General features: G+C 44.5%; 1 protein-coding gene across 1 annotated transcript in view; it reads left to right on the forward strand.

The window, feature by feature from the left end:
* The window catches only part of RGS21 (regulator of G protein signaling 21), a 170,980-nt gene that overhangs the window by 65,563 nt on the left and 87,360 nt on the right, over positions 1-18,057 (forward strand). The window contains exon 2 of the mRNA XM_088481220.1: positions 3,400-3,491. Coding sequence (XP_088337346.1) covers positions 3,449-3,491 — 43 coding nt within the window. The 5' untranslated portion in view covers positions 3,400-3,448. The remainder of the gene's footprint in view (positions 1-3,399; positions 3,492-18,057) is intronic.

Below are 18,057 nucleotides of genomic sequence, written 5' to 3' on the forward strand. Positions count from 1 at the left end.
CAGGAACCTTTGTTCTATGAAAAATAAACAAAGAAAAAGCTGTTGTTGGTCTGAATCATTAGATTCTGAGGAAAATAACTTGCTTGATTTTGATGTAGGTGGCAAGAGTAAAGATGAAGTATGTCACTTTGGAAAAAGTTACTTCAAGTTCTTAATGTCTGATGTGGTACCCAAGGGTAAGCCTCAAGTACTGCATAAAGAAAACAAGTGCCATCACCGGTACCATAAAGTGAGGAAAAAAGTAAGGAGAAAATTAACTCTGGAACTTGGGGGATGACACCCCCCAGAGATCACAAGAGTTTGTATGACCGTGGATGCAGTGGATTTCCCTCATGAGGAGAGTGAAGAGGGACATCATCATGAGAATGCCTCATCCCATGTCGCTGAACCCAGGAGTTTCAGGCTGGGGAGGGGGATATGTGGCAGTATCACCAGAGATGGCGTTGGTGAGCAGCAGATTCTGTGTGGGGTTGGAGAGATCCTCCCACACAGGGTAGAAATACTGAGTTGTGACACACCTGTGCGTGCCTTGTGGAGAGAGCTCAGGTGTGGGCTGATGAGAAGGCAGACCAGTCAGGCTGCTGTTGGAAACAGTCTATGTGGGAGTGTGGCAGCCAGAGAGCACAGTGAAGCTAAGCAAGCCATTGGGGGCGAGGAGGCCTGTGTCTGGACCTTGCAGGAGGCAGGGGGGACCATAAACCTCTCAGACTGTGTAACATTGAAGCAGCTGGACTGCAGGCTAAGGAAGCCAGGGCCTACTGTATACCTGGAGGATACAGGGAAGGCCACCAAGATTGATGGTGTTTGTATAGCTGTGGCAGCTAAGCCAGGCTGGAGCCGGCAACATACTTGCAGAGAAACAGGCAGAGACTTTATTGGCAGACTAGCTGCACCTTAATAGAGAGGGTTCAAGAAGTGAGCTAGTGCCCTAAGAGAGGGCTAGGTTGTTTGTTATTTTCTATTTCTGTTTCCTGATTACCATGCTGGAAGTAAAGCACCGTTTTCATTTATTTTACTGGAATGCCATGTGTGGACTCATGTTCTGCACCTAATGACAGCACCACTGACACCAATCTACTGAGCTAATTACCCCAAGTTACCCCAAGTTATCACAGCTGAAACTGTTCGAATGAGATGCCAAGTGAAGCCAAAAGTTTGCATAAAGTTAACCTTCTGTTATTTTGCAACATCTCCGCAGCTTTGGCAATGTTGACATCTGTAACCGCGGTGGATGGTCTACTAGAATGCGCTTCTTCAGTCACTCACGTATTACACTCTTTGAAGTGCTCCCACCACCGAAATACTGCAGCACGGGTATTATTTCCCCACCGTATGCTTGCCTTAACATTTCATGAGTTTAATTTCCACTTTTTTCAAGTTTAACACAATAATCAATCACACATTTCTGACGTAATCTTACAGACACATCGTCCTCATCCACCATGATGAAACGTACGAAGATCTTCCACTAGATGTGACCAAACAAAGACTACAGCAGTACAACTGCAGATTCAGACACATCAATGTATGAGCTTCACAATAACCAGCATAGCATTGCCACGTCTACCTATGGGACAGTGAGGCAGTCACTTTGAAAAGTAATTGTGACTACCTCTGTTTTTTTAAATCAGCCCTTGTACAAGTGCTACAGGTGTAACACACACATAGTTATTGTAATACAACCTAGTAACCAAGAGCACCTAAACACTGTTGCCTTTCTATAGTTTAATATTGCAATACCATTTTCATTGTTGCTTATCATGTAGCTTGTGTTTATGGGCTGCCCGCATCAGCTCCAATTTCTCTGCCAGTGATTAGATGGTAGAGCTGATGAGCCCACTTTTATCCATTTTGTATTTTAATAGTTATAAAGCTAAAGTATATAAAACACAATTCACTCAATTAAGATTTTCTAAATGCTGTTATTAGTCTGGTACACACACTAATTTATGCCCCAAGTATTACCACAAACATTGTGGATAAGTCTAATTATTATTGCAGTTCCAAGTGTCCTGCTGGACATTAAAGGAATGGGAAGAAATGTGATATCTATACAATATAATTTACTACAGAACAAATCATATATTCTAATTTACCATCTTCTACCATCCAATACTCATCTGGCAGCTACAATTGTTAAATTAATGTATAGTAGATCCCAGGGCCGTAACTAGGGTAGTGCGACCTGTGCCATGGCACAGGGCACCGCAGGGCAGGGGGCGCTGTTTGTACCTGTCTATTTTCCTGTTTGTTATCATTCTTACTTGTAGCTTCCTCATCTTTTATCCCCAGCATCTCCTGGCTGCCCCACTAGTACCCCTATCTCTTCCCTGGCCTTACCCCATGAAGCCATGGCTCTTTTTCAGGTGTCCCTATTTAAAAATGGAGGGGGGGCATAAGTAACCACAGGGGGGGTTCCTTCTGCCTGGAAACCCCCCTCCCCAGCCCACACCATGACCACAACAGAAATAGTAATAGAATAGAATGTTACTAGTGCTGCATGTTCTTCTCAAAATCACAAATGAAATAATTAGCACCACCTGTGGATCTTTTAACATGTATCAGCCAGTAATAAATAACCTGTGCACCAACTAAAAGATCTGGAAATCATGCACTATTAGAGATGCACTGCTATAGAGCCCAATATGTACATATGTGTCCAGGGCAGTGCTAGGTTCTTCTGCTGCTCCTCCAGGCTCCCGGACTTGCTCCAATAGTCTGGAATGGTGCCCACATCTAAAATAAATGCATTCAACTCAGGCAGGATGGCCTACTGATGCATCTAATGGCTTACTGTGATCACTGGTACTGTGTATGTTGGAATTATTACACACAATACACTTTGCATGATGCTTATTAAAGCTGGTTAAGTACTAATTCTGCCCTCTTCATTGACAGGCCACACTCGCACTAAAATTAAGCATTTGGAAACCCCCCTCTGGAAATCCTGCGTTTGCCACTGGGGGGCGCCAATGCTTTCTCTGGCACAGGGCACCAAAAAGTCTAGTTACGTCTCTGGTAGATCCTACACATTGTCCTTTTTATTTCATCATCTAGTTAGAGAGATGTGAGTACAAACTAATTGCCTCATGTCATACAAGCAATTCTACTGTCTCAGCATATCTTATAAAACAGCAGCTCATATACCATTGTTATTATTAGGTTTGCGTTTGTGTGTAATTGGTTATTGTATTACATTTTATCACATGCATACTATATATATATATATATATATATATATATATATATATATATACAAGACTTACATGTTGATCAATATCTCCTTGCCATCTCAATAAGCAAACTCAAAGCCCGTTTGTTTATTTGTGATTCTCTCTTTGTCTTGATTTTTTATTTTTTTTTACCATAATTCTAATTAGTGTTTTTGTGGTTTTATAGAAACCCAGAGACAAAGAGGGGATAAAGTGCCTTTACATCTAGTGATATAATGGAATGCTATGAGTCCATGGGCAAACTTCTTGCCAATAAAGGTAAGATATTGTACAATCATTTTTATATCTTTATTGTGGTCATAGATTAGTACTATGCTATAAGTCCTTATTATCTGGAGTTATTTTATATCTTCTTTTATATTTTGTTGACTAGGCTAAATGTGATAAATTTGCTAAGTCTTCTAAAAGATTTTTTATTTACTTTGTATTCAATGAAAACACAGTGATAGACAAAAATAGCCTCAAGATAATCAATATTCAGGTTACATTTTATGTACCAAATAGAAAACATTTGTGGAAGGGGGTGATAGAGGGATACTTGTGGAGTTTTGGAGAGTTGGGGTATCTAATGAAGTAGATTAGGTAATTTAGGAGTTTGTACACAGATTCATAAGTGACAAGTAGTAATATTTGTACATAGTTGGAAAATTCAGGTTATACATGAAGCTTTTGTATCTGTTCCAGGAAGCAGAAGTTACAGTACTCCATCCATTGACATGTAATGACCTATTTTTCTCCAGGTATGACAGTGAGGGGAATTAGAGACTCTGCTTCATTATATACTATGTTTCAGCATTGATACAGATATTGGAACATGAGCCAAAACTATGGATCATCAAAAACTTTAACACCTAGTATCGCAAAAGAAATTAGGGTGATATATCTCCAGTAAGTTTTTAATTTTGGACATTTCCAAGAAATGTGAATTGGGGTTGTAGCATTACATTTCCAGGTAGTGTCCAAGAATGAAGTGCAAATGTACCAATTTGTAAGGAGTTTACATTGTGCTTACACCACTGGGCTGCTAGAAGAGCAGGTGTGAACCATTTTAAAAATCTTGAACCACCAGTCACTAGATAATGCTAGGAACAGTTCTCTCAACCAGGCTTTTGTAGGGCGCTGGAGAGAAATGCTGAGGCATTAAAATACTAGTTGCTGAAATTAAATTTTCAGCTATCTTTGGAGAATATGTTTATGGTTTTTTTCTAGCTATTTTATTTCATGAAAAGGACTCTTTACCATGGATAACACACTAGTGGGTCTCCCACACAATGACTGGAGAAGATTTCTGAGTATTGTAAAAAAAAAGGTATTATAATGTCTACAACTAGGGATGTGCGCCGGACCATTTTTGCCGGATTTGGATTTGGTTCTAATTCGTCGTCCGGCTTTGGATTTGGATTTGCCAAACTGCGGTGACTGGCTTTGGATTTGGATTTTTTTACAAAAATTGACAAAAAAAAGCTAAAATCACATAAATTGGTCATTTTTTTCTTCCTAGAGTATTATTAACCTCAATAACATTAATTCCCAGTCAATTTAGACCACCTCACAGCTTATAATATTGTTTTCAACATTATTGGCCAAAGGTTGCTGTGAGCTGACTGGTTACTAAGCGACAAAGTAGCGGCACAACGACACAGACACCACAGTATAAAGCACATCTATGACACATTGCCACACAGCAGTGGCAGAAATGAAAAGTAGTGCACCCACCCAGTGGGGTACGGCCAGCAGAGTCACAGTACTTGTTTACATAGTGGGCTACGGCCCAAAGAGTCACAGTGCACAATCTTATTCACATTACACCGCACTTAGGGCCTGATTCACATTACACCATAAAGTAGTGTCTCTTATTTATGTTACAACACACAGTAGTGCCCCTTTTACACAATGCCCACAGTAGTGGTGTCCCTTACACAATGCCCCCAGCAGTGGTGCCCCCTATGCAGCCCCCTTAGTAGTAGGGTCCCCTATGCAGTGCCCCCAGTAGTACTATGCCCCCCAGTAGTATGCCCCCCAGTAGTATGCCCCCATTAGCAGGCCCCCCAGTAGTATGCCCTCCCAGTAGTATGCCCCCCCAGTAGTATGCCCCCATAAGCAGGCCCCCAGTAGTATGCCCCCCATTAGCAGCCCCCCCAGTAGTAGGCTGCCCCAGTAGCAGGCCCCCCCAGTAGTAGGCTGCCCCAGTAGCAGGCCGCCCCAGAAGCAGCCCCCCCAGTAGTATGGCCCTCCCAGTAGTATGGCCCCCCCAGTAGTATGCCCCCATAAGCAGGCCCCCAGTAGTATGCCCCCCATTAGCAGCCCCCCCAGTAGTAGCCCCCCCCAGTAGTACGGCCCCCAGTAGCAGGCCCCCCCAGTAGTAGGCTGCCCCAGTAGCAGGCCCCCCCAGTAGTAGGCTGCCCCAGTAGCAGGCCGCCCCAGAAGCAGCCCCCCCCAGTAGTATGGCCCTCCCAGTAGTATGGCCCCCCCAGTAGTATGGCCCCCCCAGTAGTAGGCTGCCCCAGTAGCAGGCCCCCCCAGTAGTATGGCCCCCCCAGTAGTAGGCTGCCCCAGTAGCAGGCCCCCCCAGTAGCAGCCCCCCCAGTAGTATGGCCCCCCCAGTAGTATGGCCCCCAGTAGTAGGCTGACCCAGTAGCAGGCCCCCCCAGTAGTAGGCTGCCCCTGTAGCAGCCCCCCCCAGTAGTAGGCCCCCCCAGTAGCAGGCCCCCCCAGTAGTAGGCCCCCCCAGTAGTATGGCCCTCCCAGTAGCAGACCCCCCCAGTAGCAGGCCTCCCCCAGTAGTATTGGCCCCCAGTAGCAGGCCCCCCCAGTAGTATGGCCCCCCCACACCCCCAGTAGCAGACCCCCCCAGTAGCACCCCCGGCCCTTACACACGTAAAAAAAAAAAAAGCTTACCTGAATCCCCGCTCCCGCGCCGTCCGCTCTGCTGCCACGTGCTGAGGAGGGAGCCGGAAGATGGAGCTCCTGAGTGAGCTCCAGCCGGCTCCCTCTGTGCAGCAACCAATGAGAGTCTGTGTGACTCTCATTGGCTGCTGTAACAAATACACAGCTGCCGCTGGCGGCTGTGTGTTTGTTCTGTGTAGGGCAAACCGCTATCACAGCGGTCTGCCCTACACGCGAGGAGACCTGATGTCGGATTCTCTAGTGAGAATCCGACATCAGGCGGCCGCCGTTCGGCCCCGAACGGGGATCCGAGTCAGGCGGTGAACACCCGAACAGGGTTCGGGTGGACATGTATCCCTAATGTTCGGAGCGGTTCGGATTCCACAGAATCCAAACAGCTTATCTCTATCTACAACAGATACAAACTGCAATTTATTGAAGCCCAGAACCATTGGTTAGGTGTAACAGGGTCATACAAAACAGATAATGAGACAGGTGCATGGTCTGACTAATTAATTTGGCTGATTTGTCAGCGAGTAGGTAGGATGTGAATGTGAATAAAAAACTATAGTCTCATCCTATCTGGTCATGGACCATTGCTGTTCCATAATTTTACCAACTGGTGATCATTCAGCATGCTCCTTTATTTTTGAAGAACATAAATATTGTTTTAAGTCATCCTGGTTTTGGAAATAAAATTTAACAAAGATATGAGGAATGGCCAACATTTTCCCATTTACTAGGAGGAAATGCCCATTGTGTACTGAGGGGGTGATTCAGTAGTGAACGGAATTGCAAAGATGCATGCAAGCAGCTTTGCAATTACATCCTTGCAAATATGCAAATGTAGCAAGAGGTGCTTGGTGTCTGACCGACTTCACAGGCTGAGATAGCCTTGGACAATGCCGGCCAGCTGAGTAAGCCTCAGTTTAAGTAGGCTGGTCGGTTTGCTTGGCCAGGAAACTGCTCTGTGGACAAAGCCCCTGGCCTTGCCACTCCCAGTAAATGTGGCCGATACACCCCATTTCCAGGAACGCAGGCCGTACCTTTACCCACACCTCCCCTTAAATGTCTCTGATTGTCAATCACGCAAAGACATAGCTTGGGCTGTGTGCAATCACACAGGACCCATTCTGCACATGAGTAGAATGGGCCCTGAACTAGCGTGCAATGCTGAATTAGCCTCTGAGTGTTGTGGTAAGTCAGAAAGATGCACTAATCTAGAAAAAAAATAGCTACATACCTAGACAGCTTTATTTTACAGTGACGTGCAGTGAGGTCAAAGACTGGGGAGCCACACATGGAGATGGGTCTGACTGCTGGAAGCCTGTCTCTCCCCGTACTCACTGTAACTCTCCCCTCACTACACTAAGCTTCACAGTCCATTGATTCTCCTACCTGCATCACTGTGTCTTCTCTTGTTGCTGCTAACTGAGCTCCGATCTCTAATCCCTGCAGTGCACTTCCTGGCCACATGACACTCTCTTACCTGCATCCCTGTATCTTCTATTGCTGCTGCTGACTAAGGGCCTGATTCAGAGCCGGACGCTATTTGCGAACGGTCATTCTGAAAAAAGGGCTGGCTATTTAAATGAAGTGCTCGCTCTTTGCAGTCTGTTGACGCCTCTAAGCCTGAACGAGCGAACAAATTCTGCGGCCGCTATTTTGATAAAAACGCCCCCTGGCCGCTCGCATCCTACGTCATCTCCGCTATTTATTTGATTAATCGAGTACATCGAAAGGCATCTGAACTGCTCGCAGTGCTTGTGGTTGGATTTTCCTATCGCAATCATGCGAACAGTTCAGGCTAAGAAACAACAAAGTGGCGTGGTCGATGACGCTGCTTTGTTAATTATGCACACCCTTAAAACGCCCGTTTTGATCTTTTGGCACGCCTGCGTTCGGATCACCACTCCCCGTTTTCAAGCACCTTCCCCTGTTACCACCCACAAATGCCTCATTCTGTCACTCAAATTAGCAGGCATTCGCTATTTTGCGAGCACATGAATTTCGACCACACTGACTGGTTCGCACATGCGTATTACGAGCTATACGCATGCGCAGTTGTGCGAACATCGCTCGGAGCGAACGAGCGGCCGCTTACGAGCGGCTCTGAATCAGGCCCTAAGCTCCAAGCTCTAAACATTGCAGTGTACTTCCTGGTCACATGACACATCCAAGGTGTCCAACAGTGCTCAAGGCACGCCCCCCTCATACTAAGAGGCATGCTTCTATTAGCTCTCTTTTGGTGCAGCTGACTGCTCATGGTATGGCCCCGCCCAGCTCTGCAAGAAGTGTCCAACTATACAGAAGCGAGGCAGAGCTGTTGCTGTCTCATGTCTCATCTCCCTACAGTCCCAGGGAGCTCCAGAAAGCTGGTGAGTGTTAACTATAAAAATGATTACACTAAACAAAGATGTTTATAAGTTATAAATATCTTCTTTGTATTATTCTAATTATTTTTATATCACATCCCAGTAGTATGACAGGGGAGGCTCTGCCTACCCTGACTGCACATCCCTGTTATGAGAAAAAGTACCTGCTAGAGGTCCTGTGTTTCCCTGATCTATACATTAGATGGAATTGACTAGTATGGCGATACAAGTAACAGACAGGATTGACAAAATATATCAGAGATTACGGTAGATGAACTACTAGTTTCCTGAAATTATAGATACAAATACAGTACTGTAGAGGACTATCAGAAATAACCATTGGCTAATTATTTATTTTTAGGCTCTGGGGTACTAGTAAGGAAAACTTAAAAGGTGTGATGGTTCTTAAAAGTGGGAACAAAGCCCTGTTGAGTGGGTCTCCTTCAGAGTAAGATAAGTGAAAGTCTTGTGATCTTGTAATGTTGTCATTTTGCTTGTTACTCCCAGGAGAGAACAACTTGGCTAGTGCAGCTACCAGGGATATATCAAGCTATATTTAGTGCAGTGATGGACTGTACTTATTAGTGGATGAGGTGTTTAGGACCATGTATGGGAAACTCCACTCCCTATTAATACCACAGAATAAAAATAAGAACTCCTAGCAAAAAAACAACATGCACTTACTGTTAATATATATTGCAGATTGACAGATGTAGTTATAAATGAATATAATTAATAGGAAATAATGACTTTCATAATAGGAAATAATTATTTTCAATCCAATTCTTAAATAATGAGATTTATTACGGTATCAATGAAAATATAAAGTTTTTCACCTAATACCGTTATACAACATAAAAACCAACGTATACTATACAACATATAAGTTCATGTGGCCTCCACAGGATCACATGTTCACTTTGCGATTCTAATGTCTTGTGGTAATAGGTTGTATATGTGGAACCTTCCGATTGGCTTTATAAACCAGAAATGCATCCAACAACTGATCGTCCTGTGGGGCTAATACCACAATTATAAGGTAGTCTGCAGAGTGTTTACTTCCTTCCTCAAAGGGATAGAGCTTTCACCTTTGTAAAGTGACTAGTGAGCCCACACTAGCAACATGTTTAGGGGACAGACCATAAGGAAATTTGGCTATGGTAGCTGGAGGTCACTGCACATAATCCTCCTTAGGAGTGTTAGGTGAGTGTAATGACCCCACTCGTGTATGCTCCAGACTCTGGGGTCCGGGCCAGAGTGGATGTCTGTAGGCAGATAAATTCTGTATTTACTGAACAAGGGTAAAAGGAGTGTCAGTACGGGATTGATGACTCCTTTCCAACATGTTTCGTGTGGCATGAAGGCTTCATCTGGGATTGCAGAGTGATCCAATCACCATTTCTTTGCCCTATTTGTACTCCGTCATTAGTTATGTTGAATAGGTGGATTTGTTAAGGGAGACAGAGCACCATTTCTGTCCTTCTGTTGCAGTAATGGACTGGCACTTCTGCCATTCCTATGATAATTTCTGGCTCCAGATATAGTGTATTCACTATTGTATATAAGAACTTTATAATACCCCTTTTAAACCAAAGTCCCAGGTCTGACCCGGGATTTGGAACACATTTCCAACCCGGCTCAGACCCGGAACAGCCCCCCTTTTACACTGCGGCGCAGACCCGGGCTATGCCCGGGTCGGCACCGTTCACACCGCACCCGGGTCAGCACTGACCCGGCTGTCCGGCACAGATGACCAGCGCTTTTTCCCCTCCCTCCCCCTCTGTGACCTACTTACCTTATCCTGCAACGGTCCAGGGGCAGGGAGAGCGGTTGGGGTGTGCTGCTTTGTGCCGCTCGGGCCAGCACTGTTTGCAGTGGACGCTTGGAGATTATGTCATCTCCAAGTGCCACTGAAGCCGGCCAATCAGGCGGCATGTCGCACGACCCGGGTCATCGTGAGCCGGGCCGCACTGTCTACATTGCAGGGTGACACGGGAACGAACCGCGCTCAACCCTCCGATCAAGCCGGTTCGGATCCCCGAGTCACTGGACCCGGGTTGATCCGTTTACACCGACTAAAATCCCGGGTTGATGCGCGTTCACGTGCATCAACCCGGAATATTTCAGTCGGTGTAAAAGGGGTGTTAGCCGTGCATTACATACTGACATATAACATGGGAAACAGTCGGGAAGCCTGCGGACACAATGCCGACCGACTGCTGAATCCCGGCAAGGGTTAAAAGACAGGCGTCGAGATCTCGATGCCTGTCATTTTACCTACACCGGGAGACCGGCGCCCGGCATCCCGATCGAGTTGTCAAATGCGTGGTTCGCGTTTATTTGTTTTGTTATTTAAGAAGACCTTGGATGCCTACTTTGGAATGAAGAGGACAGAACCACGCATAGGAGAAGGTGAGTATTTTTTTTTCCACTGGATTTATTCTACTGGACAAAGGGACCGATGGTACAGGGATACATAGGTGAGTATGAGTGTGAGTGTATGTATGTTTAATAAAATTATACTATATTCGGTGTGTGTGTCTTTACAGGTGAACTACAGATCCCAGCGGACCCTTAATGCCCCGCATGCTGGTACTTTTGGTTCTCCAAGTACCAGCATGCGGGGGAGGCTTGCTGGGACCTGCAGTTCTACTGTAAAGACAATGTTTTTAATAATCTTTTTTTACACTACACCCACCGCCCAGGGGTGACAGGGATACCCCGGGCTATCAGTCTAGGCCAGGGGTGCCTTTATTGGGGGGGTCCCCAACTCCCCAGGGATCCCTGGCCTGGGCTGACTAGCGGTCAGGCTGATGCTGCGGCTGGGGACCCGGTGATAGCGATCCCTTGGCTGTGGCATCAGACCCCTGCTAGAAACGGTCCGGTGCTGGTTCTGGAGCTTACAGCGGAGCCCTAGCGGAGCCCAGGGCTGATTAGCAGGGGGGGGGCTACTAACGAATGTTAATAAATGAGGGATTTGAAGAGGGAATTGAACTTTCAATTTAAGTTGGTTTGAGGTGAGCTAAATCGAACTACAACACGAAAGTCAAATCTACCCTTAGTAAATTTACCCCATAGTATCTTAAAAGGTAGCTAAAAATGAGATCTTAAAAATAGTAAAGTAAATCTATTACATCCTCTATAATTATATGATGTGCTGTAATTTTGACTTCATTATTACATAAAAGCGGCTTGCTGAAAATCGTTCTTCCCCTCCTGCATTGATATCTGGAAGCATTCCTTGTATGGCTTTCTCTTTACGGAAACAATTTACATTAAAAAAGGGAGTCATCTTAAAATCTATTTTAAGACCTCTGAATGGTGCCTAACCTTAACCTTCCCGGGGGTGCCTAACCCTAACCTCCCCCTTACCGCACCCTAAAGCTATCCTTCCTGGGGAGTACCTAACCCTAATCTCACCCTGGTGGTGCCTAACCCTAACCCTCCCCGGGGGTTGCCTAATCCTAATCGCCCCCCCAGGGGTGCCTAATTCTACCCTTGCATACTTACCACTGTCCGGACGTTCAGGATGCTGACACCAGTATCCTGATGTCCTTCGGGATATTGGCATCAGCATTGTGCTGGGTGGTTGGTTTCTGGCGTCGGTATTTTGACTGCCGGCATTCAATCAGCCAGCATATAAACTTCATCCCTACACAATATGCCACGCAGTAGTACTGCCCCTTATATATTATGCCACACAGTAATGCCCCTTACACTACACAGTAATGCCCCTTACACATTATAACACAGTACAGATTATTCCATATAGTAGTACCCCATATATTATTCCACACACAGTAGTGCCCCTTACACATTATGCCCTCACATCAACTCACCTCCCCATGTCCCGCTTGCCTCCCCCTGTGTGCTATCATCAGCCAGCAGGTGTGGTTTTGGGCTCGGGCTGCCAGCTAATTACAGCTGGTGCACCGGCAGCCAGCAGCAGACATGGACAGACAGCACCAGCGCTAATTGAATCTGGCACCGGGCGCGAGCCAATCGGAGCTTGTGGACTGGCAGCCAATCAGGAGCCGATACTGCTGATTGGCTGACAGTCCATGAACTCTGATTGCCTTGTGACCGGCGGCTCTGTCTATCCATGACTGCCTGCCAGTGTGCCAGCTGTAATCAGCTAGTGGTTCGGAACTAAATCCACATTGCTGTCACCCGGGCCCACCTTGTCGGCCCAGACTGGACCAACCCACATTGTGTGCAGGGGGAATGGCGGGCCACAGAAGCAGCTTGTTAGCAAACAGTGGGATCCTTTTCAGGATCAATTGAATGGGGTTATAGACGAGGACAATGTAAACAAATAAAGGCTGCAGGTATACTTCAGGGTCCAGTCTTCAACCCAGGCAACATCGGGTATCGAAGCTAGTTTTTAATATTACATAAATGCTCATTGATCCTTACGTTTGATTTTCATGTTGTCCTACCTAAATACTGTAGTCCGCATGGGCAATATAGAAGGTATATTACCTCTATATTTATATGGCAAGTAATTTTGTCTCTTGTTGTACATCCTCGACCATTCAAATGTTAGTTTATTCTCTTAATTGGTATAAAGCTTTTATTTCTTGTTTTTCTGCAAGAAGCACAGAACCCGACATTTGTAGTAGCCTGCAGTGTATAATTCAAGCCATGTGTTATTCGTTGTCTTCTTATCTTTTAAATGGCTTTTGACCAAATTTGCTAGGATGGCTGGTCCCCGTCTATATATTGTGCCAGTGATAGCTTTGTCCAGAGAAAGCTCTGTGGAAGAGTGATGGTCTCTGATCCTCTGTGGGCATAGCCCAAAATAAACATTAGATAATGGTTGGTCCCGGTCCGAACTCATTACCACAACTTGTATTACCTTGGAAGTTTGCCACGCTGTTTCATAACCATTAGTTACGGTAGGCAACAAAATATTTTATCCTTATCCCTATTATCTGGTCATCCTTTCTGACTCCTGATTGAGGTGAATGGCCTTTAGAGATTTTGATAGAGTGAAATTAAATTTAGATTTTTTAAACACTCCTGTCACCATTTGAGACCTCTCCTGCAGGTGCTGTGAGCTGCTTGTCTGGCACATTGTGGGGGAGGAAGACTAGAGTAGAGATAAAGGGTGGGTGATGGCAGGATCACTGAAGGGGAGTTACAGGGAGGGTGAGGGTAGTGACACTTAGGGGGAGTGTCAGGCTGAAGTTGAGTGACAGGAATTGATCTCACACTCACCAGCTGGAACATGGTCTTCACCAGATATCTGGTTGTTAACCTCCTCGACTTCCAGTAGCACTGTGAATGCCATAAAAATGCCACAAATGGACACACCTGGGCCTAGGGCCTGGGCACCTCCATGGTTCTTGGCATTCTGCAGCCACTCTTTTCTTTTTACTGTGCTGTGCTGGCTATTAAGTGGGACTGCCGTGGATGCTGGGGAGCTGTGTGGGCAAATGGGCTGGGATCAAGGCCGGGACTGTTACCACAGACTCAGAACTTCTCGCTGACAGATGTATTAGGTGTGCTATGAGCACCCCCCTCTCAGTCACATCAGAGTTCTATGAAGTGGCCATAGGTCCCCATCCACCCATGTTGTGGCTTCGGTGACTATCAGCATTACTCAACTCACTACTGGCTGCCAGCCATGGGCTCCTGCTATTGCATTGGCAACACTGTTCAGTGTGCATAAGATTTTTTTTTTATTCAAAAGTAAAACTCAGAGGGAGGAGCATGTCGTGCACATTATATCGCGTATAGGTGTAATGACATAATATAATACCAGGCTTTAGATATACATACACACACACACATACATAGGGGTCTAGTTATCAATTATTATATGCAGGATATGCCGTGCATGTTTTCGGAGGTACCCGAAAATAATAAGTATCCCCCAAATGTATCTTCAGAGACTTCTGGTACAGTCTCCATTTTTCAACTGAAAAACTGTTTTCTTGCATTCTGGAGCTTGGCTACGATATCTGAAGATGGCGTTAGCCATTGTAGCCTATAGTCTACATTTCACAAAAGTGGCCTAGTAGTATCCATGGGACACCCAGACTTCTTACCTCTTCATGTAAGCTCCAGGTGATCCGGACTACCACGGGAAGTTGCCGGGCATCTATGTCAGCGCAGCCACAACAGGGATCACTGTATGCTGACAGTGGTGGTAGACTGCGCAGGACAGCTTGGAAGGGCAGCGGAAGAGGAGGTGCTTTGTAATTCTTCTTAATTAGTCTGAATTGGCTGCCTGTAATGTTTGACAGACATTTTTATGATGGTTACTAGATGCATGCAAATAGTTATTGCAATCCACTTGCTTCATGTATGTCTTTGTCTCTACAGTATTTTCTCATCTTCCACGAAGACTGAGATCTAGGAAATTGATACTAGCTGTACTGACTTCATTTGTAAATTCCAGATTGACCCTATTATTGTTAATATTTTGGATGAAGGATTCAATAATATCCAAAATGATAGAAACTTAATGTTGGTCCTTTTTCCCACTGTGCCAAAAAAAGGTTTGCATATGATGGTTCAAATTTGTACTCATTGCTCTTCCCTTAGTTTGTGTATAAAAGTTATCCTTGAATCAAAAATAATTGTCTTAGAATGAATATAACCCCTTCTATGATGAAGTCAAATTGTACCATTTCTATTTTTGAGGTCTCTCCAAGGATCTTTCTTACATTTGCACATCCATTCATATGGTCTATACAGGTTGTCATGATCAGCCGGTCAACAAATACCTCAATCTGAAACTGCTGTCAGGGGTTATTTGGAAGTAGTTCTTAGATTCCACCTTCACACTGTATTAATTTTCAAATGATAGTCTCAGTTTACTGGACACCGGCTGTCCCTTACTGGGTCTGGCAACACTGGAGTCCAAGTCGGACAGTGGGTGGGGAGCCCCGGGCACCCGCTGCCAGGGTCCTTGCTTCTTGATCCTCCCTTGGCTATGTTGTGGTTGCAGAGTGCAGGGGTATGCGTCAACCTGCAGGAAAATTTAAAGAGATAGGTGCACCAAATGTGATGTCATGTTTGGTGTGAGATTCAAATTCCTCCATATAAGAGGGAGTCTCTGGGCTCTAAACAAGTGCCAGAGTATAGGCTCCATTACCTTACTCCAATGTCCTGGTTCCTTGAGGTTTCCTTCGGCTTGTTACCGACCTTGGCTTCGTTCCAGACCTGATATTGTCTGATCCCTGGTACCGTCTTGTCCGTTTGGTTCTGAACTCTGGCTTGTTGACTACAATGTACACCTTCACCATACTCCGCTCCATTCCAGAGAACACCAGCACCTGTACTAGGGAATCTAGGCTGAGGGCCGTGACCTGCATGTCGGATGCAGCTAAGTCCAAGCATCCTTGCGGGGGTCCCTGGTGAATACCGCTGGCACATTCGACTCCAAGCCTCAGTAGGGGTCTTGTCAATCTTGAAGTACAGGCTAGAATCCACTATCCACCCATGAGTTTGCGACAATGATGTTGCAAAAGCCTTAGCAATCCTACAGGCATATAGGCATCTGAAAGAACTTCAGAAAACACGCTAAGATTAAGGGTTCTAAAATTCATCAGATACAAAAAAATATTACATAAAGGACACAAGAAAAAGAATAACTCATGTACAAGAAATATGAAAAGTACTGCTATATGGAAACCACTTAAAATGAATTGACTAATCTAATCTGCACAGACTTCTCCAAAGATTGAACAACAATTGCTAGCAGAGATCAGCTCTATGCTCTGGATGAGACTGCCTAGCCCCCACCTTCTGGTTAACTCTTTTAATGGCAGATGTTAATGAATACTGTAACTCACACCTCTACTTCTCATAGAATTGCACAGGAGAGTGTTTCACATATTTGTAGAAACATTTGAGATCTCAATCTTTGTAAATATACTGTCATGCTCTGACTTTACATACACTTAGGCATAATCCTCATACAAAGGTTATCTCTCTCCTGGACCCTTGCACAGTCCCACTGAGAAAGCATCAAGCAGAACACAACCTATTTCAATCTGGACACAAATAGTTATCTACCCCTTTCCTGGTCTGGGCTGGCTTTAAAGGGTTCAGTGGTTGTGAACCTCATTCTACCCATCAGCTCCTCTGCAGCCCAGACCTAGGTCACTTATAGGGCATAGTACCTGGCATCCACTTTGATACATTTCACAGGACCATTTTACACACTGAACACATATTGGCCAATAGAATGCAGTTGCTTTATACTGTACATACAAAGTTCATGAATCATCATTTCTGGTGATTACTTCTGGGCTAAATCACTGCAAATGTAGCTTTCCTTCAATTTTATATCTCTAGAATGTTTAACACTTGTGTTGTTTCCTTGAGTTAACTATGTTGCTTAATGGTAGAATAATGGTACAATAGGGAATTTTGGATACAAAAAAATCATATTTTTTATTTAGGATTCCTGTATCTAGCCCTTTCTTAATGATTTAATGATTGGTAGAAGTTGTTCCTTAAATTCATCGTCTGTTCTTTCTTCAAAAGTTTGTATGTCGTGTCATCTCTGATATTGTTCTTGGCCTCTTCCTTGTAAATTGTTCAGTCCATAGTAACAAATTCCTATGCCCTTATCGGCTGGTTTGAAAACAGTTTCCCTATTATTACTAAGGGTTTTAAGTGATATTTTCTCCTCTTGTGTAATGTTAAATTTCATGTTGTTCAATTTATCTGGAATATTCTGAATGTCAAGTTTCTGAAAGGAATTGAGTAGGTGCCCTTAAAATGTTATGGGTAAATGGTAGACTTTCCTTGGAGCTATGTGAGGACATACTTCTCAGAATCTTCTTCTCCCATGATACTTGATTTCCCCACAGTATTATTTATATTGAAAAATTTCTTAAGAGAGATTTTTCTAATAAGTCTATGTAGAGCCACATAATTGTCAAATATATTTAGTTTGTTTGAAGAGGAACAAACCTGAGTCCTTTCCTAAGGATGTTAATATCTACTTTGGTAAGTGTGTGTTTGCTTATGTTGAATATACTCTACATTGATGTTTCTTTGACCCTTTTTCTTTCTTTGAATTAGTTTTGGCTCCACCACATTTTCCCCGCTTATAGTGGAACTTCTTTTTCTTTTTGTCCAGGCTAAAATGATGACTGCCGATTAGGCCCAAAAAACTATCCATGCATTCATATATGTGTGTGTCTTTCACTTCTGGTGTTAATACTATTATGCAGTCTATGTGTGGCTAGTTTAAATTTTGTCTGATGGTCACTTCTTCCATAAGTAAAACTGTCCACTGCACTAATGGTGTTTTGATGTAAATTTTTCTCATTCTCCTGTCTCCGGTTATGGGGTGTATTCAATTACAGGCGAAACCGTCCGTTTTCACTGTCATTGGCCGATTTCGCCAACGGCGGCAAAAAACGGCCGTTTTTCGTCTAAAAACTGGAGAAAAGGTTTCTCCAGCCTAGGGCAGGCGAAAAAAAAAGCAAAATCCCTATTTTTGGTTAAAAATGTGGGGATTTCTTACAGAACCCTTTGGACAGCCGCCCTAATGATACTATAGCGAAAAAAAAAATCATAAGTTGCGTACTTTGGCG

Source organism: Taudactylus pleione, unplaced genomic scaffold (assembly GCF_031769625.1).
Source record: "Taudactylus pleione unplaced genomic scaffold, aTauple2 ptg000266l, whole genome shotgun sequence".
NCBI lineage: Eukaryota > Metazoa > Chordata > Amphibia > Anura > Myobatrachidae > Taudactylus > Taudactylus pleione.